This window comes from Drosophila hydei, unplaced genomic scaffold (assembly GCF_003285905.1).
Source record: "Drosophila hydei strain 15085-1641.00,03,60 unplaced genomic scaffold, DhydRS2 tig00000271-arrow-arrow-pilon, whole genome shotgun sequence".
Taxonomy (NCBI): Eukaryota; Metazoa; Arthropoda; class Insecta; order Diptera; family Drosophilidae; genus Drosophila; species Drosophila hydei.
In genome coordinates, this window is record NW_022045701.1 from 1,335,309 (window position 1) to 1,358,946 (window position 23,638).

Consider the following 23,638-nt stretch of genomic DNA (forward strand, 5'->3'; position numbering starts at 1 on the left):
ATGCCTATGTTAATAGTTTTTTAATTTTTATTATATATTTTTGTAAGACAATAATTTGAAAAAACATAATATAATTTAAAAAAATATTGAAATAGCATAATATAATTTAAAAAAATATTGAAATAGCATTCTTAGTATATTTCTTTTATGTTAAAGAACAAAAATATAATTTTTTTCCCATGTGAAAACACTTTCGTGTCAAATTGTATATTTATAACACGTATCATTTAAGTTTAAAATTTTTTACAAATGTACTCCAACTGACGATACCCTGACATAAGCTCTGATTTGTAAAATTAACAAGCAGCTTCAAATGTAAATTAATCATTGAAACTATTTAATATAACGTTATAACATTATAAAATTTCAGCCTCTGGGTTTGATTATGGATATGGTAAATAATTCTAACTGTGCAAACAAACGTGATGTTTATTTTGGACAGCTAAACAACGATCAGTTACTTGCAATTATAAAACACTTTTCGACAAGCCTAGATGAATTGGAAAATGACTTAACCGATGCTATAAAATTGCATGATATCCAAACGTTAACTACCGAGGAGCGCATCAAACTTGACACATTTTTAACCTATATAAACAGCACGTTGTTTTGGATGTACCTTAAGCTACAAGGAACAGATATAAGAAAGGTATTTTCAATAATTATTTTGAGTTCTAAACTATTCACTAACATATACTATTGAATCGAATGCGAATATTTTCAGACAGTGTAATCGTTAAACGAGTAAATGAATCATGATATAAAAAAAATAAAAAAAAAAACGAAAGAAAATATAGTATTGAGTACCGAAAATGGAGTTACAATTTCCAAATAAAAGCAATTTCGAAAATTTTATACATTGTAGCTCCGAAATTTGCTGACAATCAAACTACCGGTAGGATTTGCAAACATGTGTACAGCCTATTCATTTGTATTTCCAAACCGATTCCAAAACCGTTTTCTATAATATCCCAAGCCATTGTAAGCAACATATCCCCAGAGCATGACCTTGAACCCATTGAAAATGAGAACTCGGGGTACAATGGTTTTGTTAAAATATATGTAACCGATAAAAGGAGGCGTGACAAACCCCATAAAGCTTATATATTCTTGATGAAGACTATGAGCTGAATCGATTTAGCTTGTCCGTCTGTATGTCCACCCTTATGTGTACATATCGATCGAAGAACCTATAAGAGTCAAGGAATTTGTTGGTCTCTACATAGTACGCACATATCAAGTTTCACTTAAAGACCTCCCACTTTAGTTTAGATTGGCAATAAGCGATTGAGTGTTCGTTGATTTATAGTTATTTCCCACTGTGATTTCTTCCATATTCTATTGAATATTTCCTAATTTAGTAAAAATGATAATTCGTTCAGATATTGACTATAATTACAATAAAAAATTCAAAACTTAGAGTATACCAGCTAAAATAAACAAAAATCAAAATTCTAAATGGTATAAAATTTAATTTAAACCTCTTTAGCTCCAATGACGAACGTATAATCCTCGAACGTATAATTTAATAGCTGAACTAAACGGGGAATATACATCAAAGAAACTATAGCACATAATAATCTACAAAATATATTTCAAGTCGTTAGTTTTTATAGGTTCTAAAACAACGCATTCATAGATTCTGTCATCCTGATTATGAAATATATATACATTATGAGGCCTGCCACGCTTCCTTCTGTCCGTTACCTACATTTTACGAACACCATTTTACCTTGATTTCCTATTTTCAATGGTTTCAGGTTATAGAAAAGAAAATAACAGAAAAGATTCGATTGGGAAACCGCTAAAACTAGGGGAAATATTTATACCAGTCCATCAAACTATGAATTGCTTACTGCTATACACTAGGCACTATCAGAAATTTGAAAGAAATAATTTTATTAAATAGGAAGACAATTCCTAGAATTGTTCGACGATTACTTAAGTAGGGAAGCAAATATTGTGTTACATGACTCGTAAACAAAAAGAAAAAATTGCTTCTGGACAGACTTAATACTTTCGTGGTGCACTTTATATTATGGAGATAATTTAAATTAATATTCTAAGATGAAATGTATAACATTTTGGTAATAAAATGAATATTAAATCATTTCACCAACGTATAATAAACCCAAGAACACTTCTGGCTTTATCTTTGAATTAGTTTATATGAGTATCAAAATATTGTTAATTGTAGAATTATATCATTTGCACGGACCTACAAAAATTTCTCTAGCTCTTATAGATGCTGAGATCGCATTCATATATACGAACGTGGCTCAATCGACTCGGCTCCTGATCAAGAATATATATACTTTATGGGGTCTGCCTCCTTCAAAACCATTATAACCTTATTTCCCACTTTCTGAGTGAACCAAATCCAAAAATGATGCATTGGAAAGCGTTCGTTAATTAACACGTCGTATCCCTATTCTAAGAGCTGGGTAAAAGAATTATACAGCTGGCGCGACCTCACGACAGATCGACAAAATTTCTAAATCTGTCGTGGTAGATTTTTTTTAGTAAAAACGTTTATTAGAAATAAACAAGTTAAAGATTTATATATCTCAAAAGATTGCGGGAGTGACAGGCGTGCATTGCAGAGTCTGTGGAAAGGCAAAATACGACAAATACCCTACAAATAATCAGAGTTAGGGGAAACCTCAATTTATAGACACTTTTACTACTTTTTCACTTGAATAGACATTTCCAAATTCGAACTTAATTCCCAACTTCATTGAGATTTCGCTAAGCAACAACTAAGTGGAACGATTCCATAGCACAATAGGAGAAATAATAGAAGAAGTAGTTGAAAACCGGGAGCGGCGACACGGCGGAACTATTTTTTCATACCTTAAACACTTTAAAATAGAGAACATTTGGTTTCTAACTAAAATCCATCGACATATTACACAGTATAGTACCTCCACCCAGCTATAAAAAGACATGTTAAGACAATTAGAAAGGGAAGGCGCAAGTACTTCATCAGTATAGGCAAAAAAGACTGGTAATGGGAGGTTTGTACAATTTAAACTAGTAGCTAGAGTTGCTCTCCTAGAAGAAATGCTTCCATGTAAACAGTGAACTGTAAGTGTATACATGGCAAAAACTATTTTTAGCGATCTCAAACCCTTTTCTCGAATAATGGAAATATTAATATTTAGCATGAGCATCGCGAGTCCATGGAAAGCCGTATTTTTGGCTCTAAAAAGTTTTCCAGATGCTCCGATGCTGATCTAAATTGAGTTGAACATTGATGACATGTAATAATATAATATAATCTAAATTTATAGATTTTTTAAATGGGAGTGGACAACAATTTATTAATTACATATGGAAAAGCCAAATACCCCTGTATGCAACTGAAGCCTTCTGATTTTTACAACCAAGATTTTATCGTCACAATCATCTACCACGTTTTCTTGTAGCTGAAGGGTTGCTCCGTTGTGTGCGACTGGGAAGATGATAATTTTCCTGCATATTAAAGTTAACTACCACCAACCTTAATACTAGATACCTTCATTAAGTCATTAATTGAAGTCCCTGCGATTTTAATTTATTTAATTTTCTCGAGAGTTAAAGTGAGCATGAGGGTCCCTAGTTCACTTATTAAAATTTCTATTGCGCGTAATGAAGGATTCGAACAGATGCATAGTTTTTTCTGTATAGTTTGAATACGTGCCCGTCTTGGTCAAAATTGAAAGTGTAAATAAAATAAACTTAAGATGTTGTAAAATAAGATTAAATCTACTGACGCTCAAAAGAAACGCGCTCAACGAAGGTTGTTCTTGTGTACGCTACACCTTTTTCTCTTCCTAAAAGGACGAAAGCTTATTTCCTGACCGAGTTCTTTGCCCTGCCGGGAGTCACACTCCTTCATGATTCGTTTGATGTTTTATTAAGTTGCCCTGTAACCTCGGTTATACTCTTTGGTAAATATTTCATTCACGTCCATATAGTTAAAATTTACAGCTATAAAATTTGTACAATTCGGGAATTTTACGGTATTTATCAACTCGTGTTCAACTTTAGCTACAGTCGGCAAGCTGCAATGAATTGCATTCACAACACCCTTGTTAACCACAGATAAGTTTACTTTTTAGTTTGTACCGTGTATTTTCTGACACGTTTGAAAAAAAGACTTCAGTTAAGGTACGCATCAATATTGTAGCCTCCTGAATCCGTCTATAGACTTTCAAAAGCACTACTACCGCTGCTTTGTTTTTGGAATCTATCATTAATTCGATTATGAATGCACTGTAAACTTATGACAGGTCACTGAAATAAGAACGATCTGACTAGTTTTTCGTTTCTCTTTATTTTAAATATTTATTTTCTGAAATCTCACTTTGCAAATTGTTTACATATTTCATCGTAAACGACAATATCTAAGTTATCAACGCTGTCGCTTTACGTGTTAATGGTGAATAATATCAGTGTCTTTTGCGCAGCCATGTTAATTTATTGATGTCGCACTATTAGTAGTTCTGATTTTTTTTATTTTTACAAACCAAACTAAGACTATATATTACAAGACTTAAGAGTTACAGCTACAGCCAACTGCGCAGCCAGTGCTGTTGTAAAGCCGCTGTTTCAAGACCTTCAACGTTCCGGTCCTACCGTCACTGTTGCTAACAACCGCCGCAACTATGACTGGTTGTGGTCTGTGGTTAACTCACACGTCTAATTTTTATACGTTTATATGTACATATATATGTATATGTAAACACTCAAACAGTTTGAACAGGAATATGCAATTTTTATTTTATATCTTCAGGTACCATTGCACCATTGGTGTTAATTAAAAAAAATCTAATTTACTAGTCACACAATATATTATTCTGATTTTCAATGTCCAGTAACTTTAGATTGCAAAAACATCGATGTTCGTGTGAAAAATATATGCAACAACTCGTCTTCGTCTAGTATATTTATGTAACACGTAAATTATTATAAGCCTTAAATAATTAATTAAATAAATTTCAATATAGCTCAGTGATACAAAATTAAAATAAAAAAATATTTTAATATACATAAACTAACACTTTATTAATTTATCCGTAGCATTATATTTTACACGATTTGGATAGAGCAAAGGAATTGCTAGCCCGTGAACAGCAAATTACCTATTACTTATCTGCACATCGTTTGGATTTAGCGGCAACTAAGCGCTTTATTGCTGCTGGAATGCACACCCGCTTTTTAGATATGGATGGTGTTATGATGCCCGAACTTCAATATAAGTGTAGTCTAGCTGAATCAGTATGTGATAATATAACAAATATTAAAACAACAAAATAATTTATGCACTGAAACGTGTGTAATATAAGAAAAATTTGGGTGAAAATGCTTATGAAGAATATTTGATATACAGATTGACAAAATACGATGTGCACACCCTCTAGGGGAGTGGGAATTTAAATCTAACTTTATTGTATTTTGCAAAAATTCTGTTATATTTTTAACTCTATTCTATTGTATCCTCGCGATGGCAAAACAAGATGAAAAGTAAACAAGTTAGAAAGCTCTTGTCGGGGTGTCCGCCTAGGAGATACCCTCATCCCAGTCCTATCTGCGTAATTTAATGTTTTCCGTAGTTTGTATCGAAAAAAAAAAAAAAACAAATAAAAATCGACATTACGACACCAAGATTCCAACCTATAATTTTTACGCAACGCGCACTAACTCTACCAACACCATGACATCATCTACCAACGCAGCCACCGCACTGCTTGCGAAAAGAATTGCAAATTTAAAGTTAAGTAGCAGCTAATCTGCAAAATTCAATCCCAATTTCGATTCTTCAAATAGAAAAGAATGCACGCATTTGAATGTATGTGTGTGCACACATAGGAAAGATGCGTGTGCTTGGCGCTGTTGTTCTTTTGCAAATTGTCCAAACGTTTAGTTTAATAAATTCTGTTTTACTTAATGAATTTTAATGAAATTTTCAGCATATTATCTCCATATTCTATTGGCTTGGTAGAGATGCAAACGCCTTCACATAATGGCCGTATTTTCAATTAAACTTTAATTTTAAGAATTTGGTGAAATTTGGAGCTAAGTATCCAAAACCCAACAAAAATAAAAATGTTACAAAATGTTAAAAACTCTAGCTCTTAAGACGTACGAGATATAATTTATTAACTGCATTCCGTTCATGTTTTTATTCGATAACAAATAAATGGGAATAGTTATCGAATATTTGAAACAGACTTGGTATGAGCGTACTATACACGGACCTACAAAAAATTTTAAGTCTCTAGCTCTTGTAGATGCTGAGATCGACGCGTTCACACATAAGGTCAGAAAGACGGACGGACAGACTTACAGACGTACGGACAGGGATTAATCGACCCGGCTTGTCGTCCTGATTAAGAATATAATACCTTATGCGGTTTGCCACGCCTCCTTCTGCCTTTTACATACATTTACACCAAACCATTATACGCTGATTTCTCATTTTTATTGGGATCAAGGAATAAAAATATTTGTTTTTATTAAATAGTACCAAAGGCGTGACACTGCTGACCTTTGATTAACAAATGTAGCCTTTTTAATTTGTCTTAAGAAATAACTATTTCACCTTAATTACCACATTTTCAGCGTTCTAGCTGTACAACTGTGGTCATTAAGTTGCCAATTTAAATGAAGTGAAGAGATAGATAAAGGCTCGATGCATTGTAAAGTGGCATCTAGTCCAGAACCACATAAGAAAAGCTAAATTTTCGCCGATAAAAAAAAAACAAATAAATTACGTCACTTACTAAAAATGTCTAATTAAGATTAACATTTGCTGTAGCATGTATTTTTAAGGTCCACAAATGCTGAATAGAGCTCAGATCGGGACTCAGGGGTGGTGTCTCGAATACCTTGCCACAAATACACTGACGAGCAAAACTGTAACACATGTTCAATGTTCTTACTTCAACGGTCTGTATTATCTTTTCTACTTTATGCATGATTATGATCATAGTCTTGTTTTGTTAGTGAAATACTTGGCTCTTTTATTTATAAATTTGAAGACATTTGATTAGCGATAAGAGAAATACAATGGCAAATAGTTAAAAAAGTCAAATGTTACAGTTTTATTTTTATTAAATTTTTTTTCATGTCTGGAGATTGCGGTGGCCACTTCATAGTTTGAAACTTTTGGTTCAATAACCAATTTTTCACTAAATGGGATTTGTGCTTTGGGTCATTGTCTTGCAGAAAAATGCAATTTTCAACAGCCAGACCCATGTTGCCAATGACTCCTCCCTAATTTTCTCGAAAAATTTTTAGGTATTGCTCCTTACGCATGATCCCATCGATTAACACTAAGGGCCCAAACTCCATTTGTACAAATACAGCCCCAAACCATTATGGACCCGACACCGTGCACCGCACTGTATTTGCCGATTGGACTGTGGGATTCCTAGTCCAATACCACGATCGTCCGTCTGACTCAAAACGATTAATTTTAGTTTCGTCTGACCAAATAACCTCGAAAAATTTTTTGAGCATTTAAGCAATTTATTTGTAAATTACGGCATCCCAATCAGCTAGAGCCCACTTTTCATGCATTGTAGCAAAGTTTGTACGCAAACTAATGTGCCATTTGGTTAGAAATGGTTTTTTTTTCTTCCATTGGTCTTAAGGCCCAATCTGCCGAGACTGCGACGGACTGTCCACTCACTGGCATTTAAATTTAACACATTGGCCACTTTTATTGGCGTAGAGTCGCGAATGCTTGTAACTAAGTTAGCCAAGTGTCGCGTGTCACGTCGGCTTAAAAGTCGCGGTCGGCGTCCTTTATTGATTTTAATGTTTTCTGAACTGTTTTTTTATTTAAACGCTGCACAGTTATATGGCTAACACCAAATTTATTAGCCCCTTTCCTAACGGATTCGCTCCCTATCAATAATTCGTTTATTTCCTTTTTCTTTTCATCAGCCATCATAATTATTTTGCAAATTGACTTAAAATGATCAAGGCTTATCGATTTTGAGCGAAAACAAATAAGCTTTAATGGTAAAAATAGCTTTGAAACAAAAGTAAATAGGTTTTGCTCTGCGAGTGCAAAACTGTAACATTTGACTTTTTTTACTCTTTGCCATTGTATTTCTTTTATCGCTAATCAAATGTCTTCAAATTTATAAATAAAAGAGCCAAATATTTCACTAACAAAACAAGTTTATGATCATAATCATGCATAAAGTAGAAAAGATAATACAGACCGTTGAAGTAAGAACATTGAACATGTGTTACAGTTTTACTCGTCAGTGTATATAGGAGCAAGAATTTAAAATTTATTATTGGGAGCAATTTGCCGCAGTCAAGATTTTGTCGTCACAGTCGCAATAAAAAATAAGTATGAAAGCTCTAGTCGGGGTGCCCGACTAGGAGATAGCCTGATCCCAGTCCTTTTTGAGTTTTTTAATATATTCCGTAGTTTGTATCGTGTATTCAAAAAAATAAGAAAACAAATAAAAAGCGACATTGCGAGACCAGGTTTCGACCCCGGATATTTTGCGCAACCTGCACCGACTCTACCAACACCGCCACTTCACAATTAATTTGTCGCAGTCAACATTTTGTCGTCACAGTCGCAATAAAAAACAAGTGTGAAAGCTCTAGTCGGGGTGCCCGACTAGGAGATAGCCTGATCCCAGTCCTCTTTGAGTTTTTTAATTGCCACAATTTGAAGTTGAGTGGCAGCTGATAATTTAAGCAGTATTCAATCGCAATTTCGATTCTTGGAATATAAAAAAATACACGCATTTGAATGTATGTGTGCACGCATAGGAAAAATGCGTGCGCGTGGCGCTGCTGATATGTGCTTTTGTAAATTGGCCAAACGTTTTGTTTAATAACTTCTGATTTACTTAATGGATTTTAATGACATTTTCAGCATATGATCTACATAGCCTATTGGCTTTTTAGAGATGCAAACGCCTTCATGTAATGGCCCTTGTCCAACTAAACTTAAATTTTAAGAATTTGGGGAAATTTGGACCCAGTAACCAAAATCCATCAAAAATAAAAATTTCACAAAATATACAAGTTAACAATAGTCAAATTGCAACTTTACAACTATGTCGTCTGGAAAACATCCGCCACCAACAATCTAGAAATGCTAACACAAACATCCGCCATGCGCAATGTAGAAAAACCTATTCTGCATTTCTGCATTAACACCAGCCGTTTGAACAACTCGAGCAGCGAACGCGTAGTATAAATTAGCAGAATAAGTTTTGTCAAGAGCAGTCCCAAACAAGAACTTGAATAAAGCGGTTCAAACAAACAAATCGTAATTTTATGTAAAAAAATTCAATTTAAATAATAATAACATTAACTGGCGCCTGAGCAGGGACCAGCGAACATGACTAATAAAGCAAAACAGTTTCTACAGTTATAGAAAATATCAACAAGTGACCAAAAAGCAAAACAGCTTCTACGGTTGCGAAAATATTCGAGAGTGACGAAAAGAACAAAACGATATCTACAGTTACTCGAAATATTTAACAGTGATCAATAGTGCAAAACGGTATCTACGATCACGTCAAAATTTTCATCGCTGGTAAAAGTGAAAATCGAGGGACACCCGTATAAATTTAAACGGTCGATTCACTAAAAAATTTTATGCACGATAACGAAAACATTGTTAAGTGCGGAAAAGACAGTGTATCAAAAGTTGTAAGATCCGCTCTCAGCTTTACCTCCACAGAAGTGAATACCGAAAGCCTTAGTAGGGGCTATTAAAGGAAGTCTCCAAACCGGACCCACTCAAGGATTCCAGGAGGAATGATCACCGCATTATTTATGTAAGCTAGTTAAGAAAATAAAGAAGTTTTAACAAATACAAAAAAAAAAACACAAATACTAATCTATTGATAATCCATTCAATTACTCTGACGTTACCATCAATCGGCATAGCCGATACAGCACTTGAGTCCTACAACACTCCACTTGAATGGAATGATATTTCAAAATGCTTGACTCTGCATTACGCAGACAAGAGGGATATAAACACACTCGAGTATCAGATGTCAACCTTTCAGGGATCACAATCTGTTGAAGATTTCCATTCCTCAATTTACAATCATCTGTCTCTCATACTTAACAAAATAGGGGTCATGGGATTATTTAAAGGTCAGGAAATACTACTACTACTACTACTGACGAATATGCACCGCAAAAAGGCCTTAACACATTTATAAGAGGCCTACGAGGTGACCTCCCCAGATTACTAGCAGTTAAAGAACCAACTGACCTTCCCCAAGCATTACATCTTTGCTTGAAGCTCGAAAATCAGAGTTACATTGCCTCTCAGGCGACTAAAAAGTCACAACACTCGACCTTCAGGGCAGGACCCATGACAGAAAAAAACCCCACAAAGACCGACCCAGAACCAATACAGTTATGCACAACAAACCTACCAACACGGTAATGCACAACAACAGTCGCGCCCTACCATGTTGCAACCACGCTTCATATCCAATGTCCCACAAAGACCCAATCAGACAACGTACTTTAGACCTCAAAGGAACCAACAGATAAACCGACAACAATACCAAACCTTGCCTATTCCGCCACCGACTGGTCCAAAACCTCTTCAAAATCCAGTACCAATGGAAACCGACTCAACCGTACAAACTCGGCAGGTTAACTACATGAACCGGCCGCAACATAACCAACCAGACAAAAGTCAGCACAATTACAATATTCAATCAGAAGAATTAAATGACTCAACAGAACCAACAGACGACACTTCCTAACAACAGAACTACGAATAAAACATTCAGATCTCCATTTTTTAGAATAAAAAACTGCACTTCCCTATTTCGAATGCAGCGTTAATGACAAAATTTTAAAAATTCTAATAGATACAAGATCCAATAATAATTACATCCAATCAGCTTTAGTTTCCAATTCCATATCCTCCGTAGGAGGCAAAAATTCAATAACCCATCATAAAATGGCCAATCTATTTGGAATAACAGACGTTAACATAAAATTCTTTCTTTTATGAAATTTAAAGTCTTTCGTTGCAATTCTAGGCAATGATACGTTAAAACAACTCAACGCTGTCAATCACACCAATAAAAATTGCATGCTTATTAGAAACTCCATAAGAATTCCAATCAAGGAAAAACTGCTTCACTCTGTCAATAATCTTAACATTCGAGCAAGCCACATGACAGATTCACAAATAACAGAGCTCGACAAACTAATAAATCTCTATACTGGACTATTTTCCGACCCCAATGAAAAACTTACATACGTCACAAATATTAGAGCAGGAATCAGAACAAATTCGGACATCCCCGTCTATTCTAAGTACTACCTGTACCCAATGTCTTTAAAAGAAGAAGTAGACACACAAATTCAACAAATGCTAGACGATGGTATTATTAGACCATCCAGATCACCTTATAATTCACCCGTTTGGATTGTCCCAAAGAAGCTAGACGCTTCTGGAAAAATGAAATACCGAGTAGTCATAGACTACAGAAAACTAAATTTAATCACAATAGCTGATAAATACCCAATACCCGAAATAAATGAGGTACTTTCCCAATTGGGTAAAAACAAATTTTTCTCAATACTAGATCTGAAAAGTGGATTTCACCAAATCCTTTTAAAAGAATCAGACATTGAAAAAACTGCCTTCTCCATAATCAATGGAAAATATGAGCTTACACATCTCCCCTTTGGTCTTAAAAACGCGCCATCTATCTTCCAGCGTACTCTAGATGACATATTAAGGCAACATATTGGTAAAATCTGCTACATTTACATCGATGACATAATAATCTTTAGTGAAGATGAAAAGTCACATGTTCAAAATCTCCACGCTATTTTAAAAACCCTTTATGACGCAAATATTAAATGCCAATTGGACAAATGCGAATTTTTTAAAATTAAAGTAGAATTTCTAGGGTTCGTAGTATGAATTAAAGTTAATGCCATAGCTAACTATCCTGTACCCAAAACCTTAAAAGAGCTCAGATCTTTTTTGAGTTTATCCGGCTACTACAGACGATTTATTAGAGATTATGCCAAATTGGCAAAACCACTAACAACTCTACTTAGAGGAGAAGATGGAAGAATCTCGAAACATATGTCTGCCACAAAAACAATAAGCATGGACAAAAAATCTTTAGAAGCATTTCGTAAACTAAAAAATTCATTAATCTCGGAAGAAGTCATACTTAGCTATCCCGATTTCAACAAAGAATTCCAGCTGACTACAGACGCATCTAATTTCGCTATTGGCGCTGTACTTTGACCAGATAATAAACCTATCACTTTCCTCTCAAGAACCTTATCAAAAGCAGAAGAAAACTACGCCACAAGTGAAAAAGAAATGCTGGCAATTATTTGGGCTATTAAGTCCGTACGTAACTACCTTTCCGGTAGAGCAAAAGTAAAAATTTTTACTGATCACCAACCTCTAACACACTCACTAAGCAATTGGAATGGCAACGTTAGGATTAAAAGGTGGAAGGCCCTCCTCGAGGAATATGATTACCAACTTCTCTACAAACCAGGGAAAGATAACATAATCACAGACACACTATCCAGAATTCCGTCAAACCAAATAAACTCAGTAATTTCTACAGCACATAGTGCTAATAGCTCCTCACATTACCTAATCCCAAGTGTCGAGGCTCAAATCAATTCATTTAGAAATTAAATAATTCTTTCAGTCTCCTCCGATCAACCAAACTACACATTTGAAATACCCTTTCAGTGTTTTCATAGACACACCTTTTTAAGGAAATCATACTCCGATGACGAATTCATAGAAATACTAAAAAACATTTAAACCCTTCAATCATCAATGGCATATTAACAACAGACGACATAATGGAACGAATTCAAGCATTTTATCCACAACATTTCAAAACCTATAAAACAAGATTTATCAAAGAGTCAGATCAGGATGAAGAAATCCTAAAAGCTCATAATAGAGCCCACCGTAACGCAGATGAAAACAAAATTCAGATATCTTCTAAATTTTATTTCCCTAAAATGAAAAGCGAAATAGCTACCATTCTAAAACCATGTCAAATCTGCAAAGAGGAAAAATACGATTGGCATCCAACCAATCCCCAAATTAAAGAAACCCCAATTCCAGAATACCCCGGACACATTATTCACGTTGACATCTACTCTACAGAAGGGAAGTTAGTTTTGACAGCAATAGACAAATTTTCAAAATTGGCGCAAGCTATAAACATGAAATCAAAATCAATAGAAGATATCAGACTACCCTTAAGAAACATAATATTCTATTTCGGCGTTCCAAAATTTATAGTAATCGATAATCAAAAATCACTGAATTCCGCATCCATCACTTTTATGCTTAGAGATCAGCTGGCATCGAAAATTAAAAAAGCTCCTCCATACAAATGCACGGTAAATGGCCAAATAGAAAGATTTCACTCTACCTTATCCGAAATAATGAGAGTTCTAAGGAGATCCAATGTTCATCAAACTTCGGAGAACTCCTAGACAGAGCCGTGTATAAATACAACTATACTTTCCACTCTGTCACTAATAGACGACCTCTAGAAGTATTCTTTAGCAGAACTGTGACTACGACCCCAGAACAATACGAAACGGCCCGACTGGATATATAACTCGACTGAAACAAAAACAAGAACAAGACTTACAACACCACAACAAAGACAGACAACCTTTAAAAACATATAAACCAGGTGACACGATTTTCGTAAAAATAAACAATAGATTAGGATCAAAACTTTCATCAAGATTCAAAAAGGAAGTAGTAAAACTAGACCATGGTACAACCGTTATTACCCAAACAAACAAAACAGTTCACAAAAGTAATATCAAAAACGTATAATTACAGTCTACTTCTGACATGACTTATAAACACAACAAGCGGAGAGCTCGCCATAACGAACTATACGGACGCACAAACCATCACTATCTACAAAGGTCTGGGGAAAATTCAAACAACCACTACTAGAAATATTCATGTAATTGACATTAAGAAAATAGAAGAAACACTGGACATACTTACTTTTCATACCGAACAATCACTGAAACATGAAGTATACTGCATCACACCATAAATCACGAAATTAACCAAACAAACTCCATACTCTCATGAATAACCTTTTCCATAAATAGACGAACCACTAGATCTATTAATCTTATAGGAACAGTCTGGAAATATATTGCCGGAAGCCCAGATCATGACGATTTCGTACAAATAGAAGAATAAATCAATAAGTTAACTACAAACAATAACAAACAAATAATTATAAATACACAATTAGAGGCCAGATTAAATAAATGAACAACCGTCACAAATAGTTTAACAAATACAATAAAGAAAGATAGTATGTTCATCAACGACATTGCCATTAACATTCAAAACCAGGTCAGACTTATCAAAGAAGAAATAGTTAACACAAAATATGCAATTCAATAGGCCAAGGTTAATATCATAAATTAATTCTTGTTAAGAGATAACGAACTACAAGAGACAAATAGAATCTTTAAAGCAGGGAAAATGCCCCAACTCTCAATAGAAGAAATGTTAGAATTTGCCGATGTTTCAATTTTGCACCACAAAACGATTTTATTGTATGTAATAAAAATACCAAATTTAGAAGAAACTAACTACGAAGATATCATAATAAAACCTGTAATTAAAAATAACCTAATTGTCAATATGGATTTTAAAGAAATAAAAGATTGTAAAAATTTTAATAACATCAAAATTTGTAATAAGAATGAGATCATAAGTCTTAGAGACAACACATGTTTGCCCAGGCTCCTTAATGGAGAAAGATCAATGTGTAAATTTAGTAATGCAGACCACATCAGCGAAATAGAAGAAATTAACAGTGGACTCATCCTTCTATAAAACTTCAATGCGACAAAATAACACCACGATGCTCAGAGGCACCTACTTGATAAACTTCTGGAACGAGACCATCGACGTCAATGACAGGAGTTTCAGCAAAATCGAAAACACTCTGTTGAAGCCGGGAGCCCAGGTAATCAAAATCACCCCCGAAGACACAAAGCAACTGTAGATACTCTCCCTAGAAGCTCTTCAAACTCTACGCATAAACAACACACAAAAAATCGAACAACTACAAATAGAAACCTATGGAACTGCAGCAGTCATCGCCCTCTGCATTGTGGTAATAGTCGCCTTTGTACTCTACTTGTATAAAGGCAAAGAAGAAAAAATCATATTGCAGCTAGCCTCCCCCACTACTAAAAACAATATCAAAAATCAAAACCCTCCACTTCAATTCAATAACATACCGTTCTTTTAAGTCGCTTGAAGACAAGCTTGGATTTACGCGGGAAGAGCTAACAATAGTCAAATTGCAACTTTACAACTATGTCGTCTGGAAAACATCCGCCACCAACAATCCAGAAATGCTAACATAAAAATCCGCCACGCGCAATGTAGAAAAACCTACTCTGCATTTCTGCATTTACACAAGCCGCTTGAACAACTCGAGCAGCGAACGTCGCGTAGTATAAATTAGCAGAATAAGTTTTGTCAAGAGCACTCCCAAACAAGAACTTGAATAAAGCGGTTCAAACAAACAAATCGTAATTTTATTTTAAAAAAATTCAATTTAAATAATAATAAAATTAACTTACATAAAACTAAAAACTCTAGCTCTTCAGATGTACGAAATATAATTTATTACCTGCATTTATTCGATAACAAACAAATGCTGAATGGGGCTCAGATCGGGACTCAGGGGTTGTGTCTCGAATACCTTGCCACAAATATATAGGAGCAAGAATTTAAAATTTAGTTGTTGCAAATAAGGCCCAATTTACCCGCTTCTCTCTTAATATTAATTTTTAAAAATCCCCCTGTATACAAGTGATGTCTTCTGACCTTTTACAGAGCATCGCGGTCGCTGTCGCTGTTTATGAGCAATTTGCCGCAGTCAAGATTTTGTCGTCACAGTCGCAATAAAAAACAAGTATGAAAGCTCTAGTCGGGGTGCCCGACTAGGAGATAGCCTGATCCCAGTCCTCTTTGAGTTTTTTAATATATTCCGTAGTTTGTATCGAGTATTCAAAAAAATAAGAAAACAAATAAAAAGCGACATTGCGAGACCAGGTTTCGACCCCGGATTGTTTGCGCAACCTGCACCGACTCTACCAACACCGCCACTTCACAATTAATTTGTCGCAGTCAACATTTTGTCGTCACAGTCGCAATAAAAAACAAGTATGAAAGCTCTAGTCGGGGTGCCCGACTAGGAGATAGCCTGATCCCAGTCCTCTTTGAGTTTTTTAATTGCCACAATTTGTAGTTGAGTGGCAGCTGATAATTTAAGCAGTATTCAATCGCAATTTCGATTCTTGGAATATAAAAAAATACACGCATTTGAATGTATGTGTGCACGCATAGGAAAAATGCGTGCGCGTGGCGCTGCTGATATGTGCTTTTGTAAATTGGCCAAACGTTTTGTTTAATAACTTCTGTTTTACTTAATGGATTTTAATGAAATTTTCAGCATATGATCTACATAGCCTATTGGCTTTTTAGAGATGCAAACGCCTTCATGTAATCGCCCTAGCTCCAACTAAACGTAAATCTTAAGAATTTGGGGAAATGTGGACCCAGTATCCAAAATCCATCAAAAATACAAATTTCACAAAATATACATAAAACTTAAAACTCTTCAGACGTACGAAATATAATTTATTAACTGCATTTCGTTCATGTTTTTATTCGATAACAATTAAATGGGAATAGTTATCGAATATTTAAAACAGACTTGGTATGAGCGTACTATACACGGACCTACAAAAAATTTCACGTCTCTAGCTCTTATAGATGCTGAGATCGACACGTTCAAACATAAAGTCAGACGGAGGGACGGACAGACTTACAGACGTACGGCCAGGGCTTAGTCGACTCGGCTTGTCCTCCTGATCAAGAATATATATACCTTATGGGGTTTGCCACGCCTCCTTCTGCCTTTTACATACATTTACACAAAACCATTATAAACCATACCCTGATATTCCATTTTAGTGGGATTAAGGTATACAATATTTTGTTTTATTAAGTACCAATGGGCGTGACACTGCTGACCTTTGATTAACAAATCTAGACTTCTTATTTTGCCTTAAGAAATAACAATTTCACCTTAATTAACACATTTTCAGCGTTCTAGCTGTACAACTGTGATCATTAAGTTGCCAATTTAAATGAAGTGAAGAGATAGATAAAGGCTCGATGCAGTGTAAAGTGGCATCTAGTCCAGAACCAAATAAGAAAAACTAAATTTTCGCCGATAAAAAAACAAATAAATGACGTCACTTACTGAAAATGTCTAATTAAGATTAACATTTGCTGTAGCATGTATTTTTAAGGTCCACAAATGCTGAATCGGGCTCAGATCGGGACTCAGGGGTGGTGTCTCGAATAGCTTGCCACAAATATATAGGAGCAAGAAGCAAGACCAGGTTTCGACCCCGGATTGTTTGCGCAACGTGCACAAACTCTACCAACACCGCCACTTCATAATTAATAAAAAAATAAAACAATAAAAAATGTCTCGTCGCCGCGAGGATTGAACCCGAGACTAAACGCTAACGACCGCCGCCTCTACCAACACTACAGCACTGCAGCCACTACACCTCTTGCAAGAAGAGTTGCAAATTTGAAGTTGAGTAGCAGCTGATAATTTAAGCAGTATTCAATCGCAAGTTAAGTTATCTGTTTACCTGAAGAGGCTATAAACCCACCCCGTCAGGCACTAACTGCAAGAGATAATCAGTTCAGTTGGCACCGTACGATGATATATTACAAAGTATTTCCGGTGATCCTACTGTCAGATATGAAATGCCATACGAAATTATAAAAGCAATCCTCGCCGTGAAATTAAGTTCTCTGACCAAGAAACACTTCTCCCGACGAAATTGCAGATTTAGGTGCTGAAATTGTAAGCCGGCAGCCGTTTAACTAGCTGGCATGGCTCATGACAATTGGTATACCCATGCAATCACTGAATGTAAAATTCTACTGTTCTACTGATCCTACTGTCAGATGTGAGAGTACATTCGAATTTATTAAAGCAATCCTGACCTTGAAGCAAAGTTCGCCGATCAAGAAACACTTCTCACAATAAATTACGGATTTGGGTACTAAAGTGGTAAGTCGGCAGTCGTTTGACGAGCTGGCATGACATATGACACTATATATAACGCTGCAATCACTAAACGTACAATTTTAAGCGGAATTAAAAGAAATCCTTAAAAGTTCTCTAACTACCTGAAGAGGCAACAAACATTCAGGCATATCACCAATCCCGTGTGTCTCTCACTATCTGAAGAGATAACTAACATATTTAGGCATATCATCTATCCCATCAGTAACTAGGACAAACTGAGAGAGATAAAAAAGTTTAAAATTAGCATTATCAAATTAATTTTAGAGATACCGTACGATGCTATAATTCAAAGAATTTCCGTTGATCCTAGTGTCAGATGTGAAATACCTTATGAAATAATAAAAGCAGTCCTGACCTTGACGCTACGTTCGCCGACCAAGAAACATTTCTCCAGATGAAATTGCGGATTTTGGTGCTGAAATGGTAAGCCGGCAGCCGTTAAACTAGCTGGCGTGGCACATGACACTAGATATACTGATGCAATCACTGAATGTAAAATTTGAAGCGGAATTGAAAGAAGTCCTTAACTCCTTAAGTCCGTAACTACCTTTCCGGTAGAGCAAAAGTAAAAATTTATACTGATCACCAACCTCTAACACATTCACTAAGCAATTGGAATGGCAACGTTAGGATTAAAAGGTGGAAGGCCCTCCTCGAGGAATATGATTACCAACTTCTCTACAAACCAGGGAAAGATAACATAATCACAGACACACTATCCAGAATTCCGTCAAACCAAATAAACTCAGTAATTTCTACAGCACATAGTGCTAATAGCTCCTCACATTACCTAATCCCAAGTGTCGAGGCTCAAATCAATTCATTTAGAAATTAAATAATTCTTTCAGTCTCCTCCGATCAACCAAACTACACATTTGAAATACCCTTTCAGTGTTTTCATAGACACACCTTTTTAAGGAAATCATACTCCGATGACGAATTCATAGAAATACTAAAAAACATTTAAACCCTTCAATCATCAATGGCATATTAACAACAGACGACATAATGGGACGAATTCAAGCATTTTATCCACAACATTTCAAAACCTATAAAACAAGATTTATCAAAGAGTCAGATCAGGATGAAGAAATCCTAAAAGCTCATAATAGAGCCCACCGTAACGCAGATGAAAACAAAATTCAGATATCTTCTAAATTTTATTTCCCTAAAATGAAAAGCGAAATAGCTACCATTCTAAAACCAGATCAAATCTGCAAAGAGGAAAAATACGATTGGCATCCAACCAATCCCCAAATTAAATAAACCCCAATTCCAGAATACCCCGGACACATTATTCACGTTGACATCTACTCTACAGAAGGGAAGTTAGTTTTGACAGCAATAGACAAATTTTCAAAATTGGCGCAAGCTATAAACATGAAATCAAAATCAATAGAAGATATCAGACTATCCTTAAGAAACATAATATTCTATTTCGGCGTTCCAAAATTTATAGTAATCGATAATCAAAAATCACTGAATTCCGCATCCATCACTTTTATGCTTAGAGATCAGCTGGCATCGAAAATTAAAAAAGCTCCTCCATACAAATGCACGGTAAATGGCCAAATAGAAAGATTTCACTCTACCTTATCCGAAATAATGAGAGTTCTAAGGAGATCCAATGTTCATCAAACTTCGGAGAACTCCTAGACAGAGCCGTGTATAAATACAACTATACTTTCCACTCTGTCACTAATAGACGACCTCTAGAAGTATTCTTTAGCAGAACTGTGACTACGACCCCAGAACAATACGAAACGGCCCGACTGGATATATAACTCGACTGAAACAAAAACAAGAACAAGACTTACAACACCACAACAAAGACAGACAACCTTTAAAAACATATAAACCAGGTGACACGATTTTCGTAAAAATAAACAATAGATTAGGATCAAAACTTTCATCAAGATTCAAAAAGGAAGTAGTAAAACTAGACCATGGTACAACCGTTATTACCCAAACAAACAAAACAGTTCACAAAAGTAATATCAAAAACGTATAATTACAGTCTACTTCTGACATGACTTATAAACACAACAAGCGGAGAGCTCGCCATAACGAACTATACGGACGCACAAACCATCACTATCTACAAAGGTCTGGGGAAAATTCAAACAACCACTACTAGAAATATTCATGTAATTGACATTAAGAAAATAGAAGAAACACTGGACATACTTACTTTTCATACCGAACAATCACTGAAACATGAAGTATACTGCATCACACCATAAATCACGAAATTAACCAAACAAACTCCATACTCTCATGAATAACCTTTTCCATAAATAGACGAACCACTAGATCTATTAATCTTATAGGAACAGTCTGGAAATATATTGCCGGAAGCCCAGATCATGACGATTTCGTACAAATAGAAGAATAAATCAATAAGTTAACTACAAACAATAACAAACAAATAATTATAAATACACAATTAGAGGCCAGATTAAATAAATGAACAACCGTCACAAATAGTTTAACAAATACAATAAAGAAAGATAGTATGTTCATCAACGACATTGCCATTAACATTCAAAACCAGGTCAGACTTATCAAAGAAGAAATAGTTAACACAAAATATGCAATTCAATAGGCCAAGGTTAATATCATAAATTAATTCTTGTTAAGAGATAACGAACTACAAGAGACAAATAGAATCTTTAAAGCAGGGAAAATGCCCCAACTCTCAATAGAAGAAATGTTAGAATTTGCCGATGTTTCAATTTTGCACCACAAAACGATTTTATTGTATGTAATAAAAATACCAAATTTAGAAGAAACTAACTACGAAGATATCATAATAAAACCTGTAATTAAAAATAACCTAATTGTCAATATGGATTTTAAAGAAATAAAAGATTGTACAAATTTTAATAACATCAAAATTTGTAATAAGAATGAGATCATAAGTCTTAGAGACAACACATGTTTGCCCAGGCTCCTTAATGGAGAAAGATCAATGTGTAAATTTAGTAATGCAGACCACATCAGCGAAATAGAAGAAATTAACAGTGGACTCATCCTTCTATAAAACTTCAATGCGACAAAATAACACCACGATGCTCAGAGGCACCTACTTGATAAACTTCTGGAACGAGACCATCGACGTCAATGACAGGAGTTTCAGCAAAATCGAAAACACTCTGTTGAAGCCGGGAGCCCAGGTAATCCAAATCACCCCCGAAGACACAAAGCAACTGTAGATACTCTCCCTAGAGGCTCTTCAAACTCTACGCATAAACAACACACAAAAAATCGAACAACTACAAATAGAAACCTATGGAACTGCAGCAGTCATCGCCCTCTGCATTGTGGTAATAGTCGCCTTTGTACTCTACTTGTATAAAGGCAAAGAAGAAAAAATCATATTGCAGCTAGCCTCCCCCACTACTAAAAACAATATCAAAAATCAAAACCCTCCACTTCAATTCAATAACATACCGTTCTTTTAAGTCGCTTGAAGACAAGCTTGGATTTACGCGGGAAGAGCTAACAATAGTCAAATTGCAACTTTACAACTATGTCGTCTGGAAAACATCCGCCACCAACAATCCAGAAATGCTAACATAAAAATCCGCCACGCGCAATGTAGAAAAACCTACTCTGCATTTCTGCATTTACACAAGCCGCTTGAACAACTCGAGCAGCGAACGTCGCGTAGTATAAATTAGCAGAATAAGTTTTGTCAAGAGCAGTCCCAAACAAGAACTTGAATAAAGCGGTTCAAACAAACAAATCGTAATTTTATTTTAAAAAAATTCAATTTAAATAATAATAAAATTAACTTACATAAAACTAAAAACTCTAGCTCTTCAGATGTACGAAATATAATTTATTACCTGCATTTATTCGATAACAAACAAATGCTGAATGGGACTCAGATCGGGACTCAGGGGTTGTGTCTCGAATACCTTGCCACAAATATATAGGAGCAAGAATTTAAAATTTAGTTGTTGCAAATATGGCCCAATTTACCCGCTTCTCTCTTAATATTAATTTTTAAAAATCCCCCTGTATACAAGTGATGTCTTCTGACCTTTTACAGAGCATCGCGGTCGCTGTCGCTGTTTATGAGCAATTTGCCGCAGTCAAGATTTTGTCGTCACAGTCGCAATAAAAAACAAGTATGAAAGCTCTAGTCGGGGTGCCCGACTAGGAGATAGCCTGATCCCAGTCCTCTTTGAGTTTTTTAATATATTCCGTAGTTTGTATCGAGTATTCAAAAAAATAAGAAAACAAATAAAAAGCGACATTGCGAGACCAGGTTTCGACCCCGGATTGTTTGCGCAACCTGCACCGACTCTACCAACACCGCCACTTCACAATTAATTTGTCGCAGTCAACATTTTGTCGTCACAGTCGCAATAAAAAACAAGTGTGAAAGCTCTAATTGCCACAATTTGAAGTTGAGTGGCAGCTGATAATTTAAGCAGTATTCAATCGCAATTTCGATTCTTGGAATATAAAAAAATACACGCATTTGAATGTATGTGTGCACGCATAGGAAAAATGCGTGCGCGTGGCGCTGCTGATATGTGCTTTTGTAAATTGGCCAAACGTTTTGTTTAATAACTTCTGTTTTACTTAATGGATTTTAATGAAATTTTCAGCATATGATCTACATAGCCTATTGGCTTTTTAGAGATGCAAACGCCTTCATGTAATCGCCCTAGCTCCAACTAAACGTAAATCTTAAGAATTTGGGGAAATGTGGACCCAGTATCCAAAATCCATCAAAAATACAAATTTCACAAAATATACATAAAACTAAAAACTCTAGCTCTTCAGACGTACGAAATATAATTTATTAACTGCATTTCGTTCATGTTTTTATTCGATAACAATTAAATGGGAATAGTTATCGAATATTTAAAACAGACTTGGTATGAGCGTACTATACACGGACCTACAAAAAATTTCACGTCTCTAGCTCTTATAGATGCTGAGATCGACACGTTCAAACATAAAGTCAGACGGAGGGACGGACAGACTTACAGACGTACGGCCAGGGCTTAGTCGACTCGGCTTGTCCTCCTGATCAAGAATATATATACCTTATGGGGTTTGCCACGCCTCCTTCTGCCTTTTACATACATTTACACAAAACCATTATAAACCATACCCTGATATTCCATTTTAGTGGGATTAAGGTATACAATATTTTGTTTTATTAAGTACCAATGGGCGTGACACTGCTGACCTTTGATTAACAAATCTAGACTTCTTATTTTGCCTTATGAAATAACAATTTCACCTTAATTAACACATTTTCAGCGTTCTAGCTGTACAACTGTGATCATTAAGTTGCCAATTTAAATGAAGTGAAGAGATAGATAAAGGCTCGATGCAGTGTAAAGTGGCATCTAGTCCAGAACCAAATAAGAAAAACTAAATTTTCGCCGATAAAAAAACAAATAAATGACGTCACTTACTGAAAA

At 35.3% G+C, this 23,638-nt stretch overlaps 1 protein-coding gene across 2 annotated transcripts; it reads left to right on the forward strand.

The window, feature by feature from the left end:
- The first annotated feature begins 237 nt into the window (after positions 1–237).
- LOC111598674 (nuclear nucleic acid-binding protein C1D) lies at positions 238–5,502 on the forward strand. Of its 2 annotated transcripts, XM_023314032.2 has the most exons (3): positions 238–315; positions 371–649; positions 5,065–5,502. In XM_023314032.2, exons 2-3 carry the CDS (start codon positions 386–388, stop codon positions 5,299–5,301), a joined length of 501 nt encoding a protein of 166 aa, XP_023169800.1. In that variant the 5' UTR covers positions 238–315; positions 371–385; the 3' UTR covers positions 5,302–5,502. The 2 variants fall into 2 exon arrangements, with proteins under 2 accessions (XP_023169800.1, XP_023169801.1); XM_023314033.2 differs by lacking the exon at positions 238–315 and having other exon boundaries at positions 325–649.
- Positions 5,503–23,638: the final 18,136 nt, after the last annotated feature.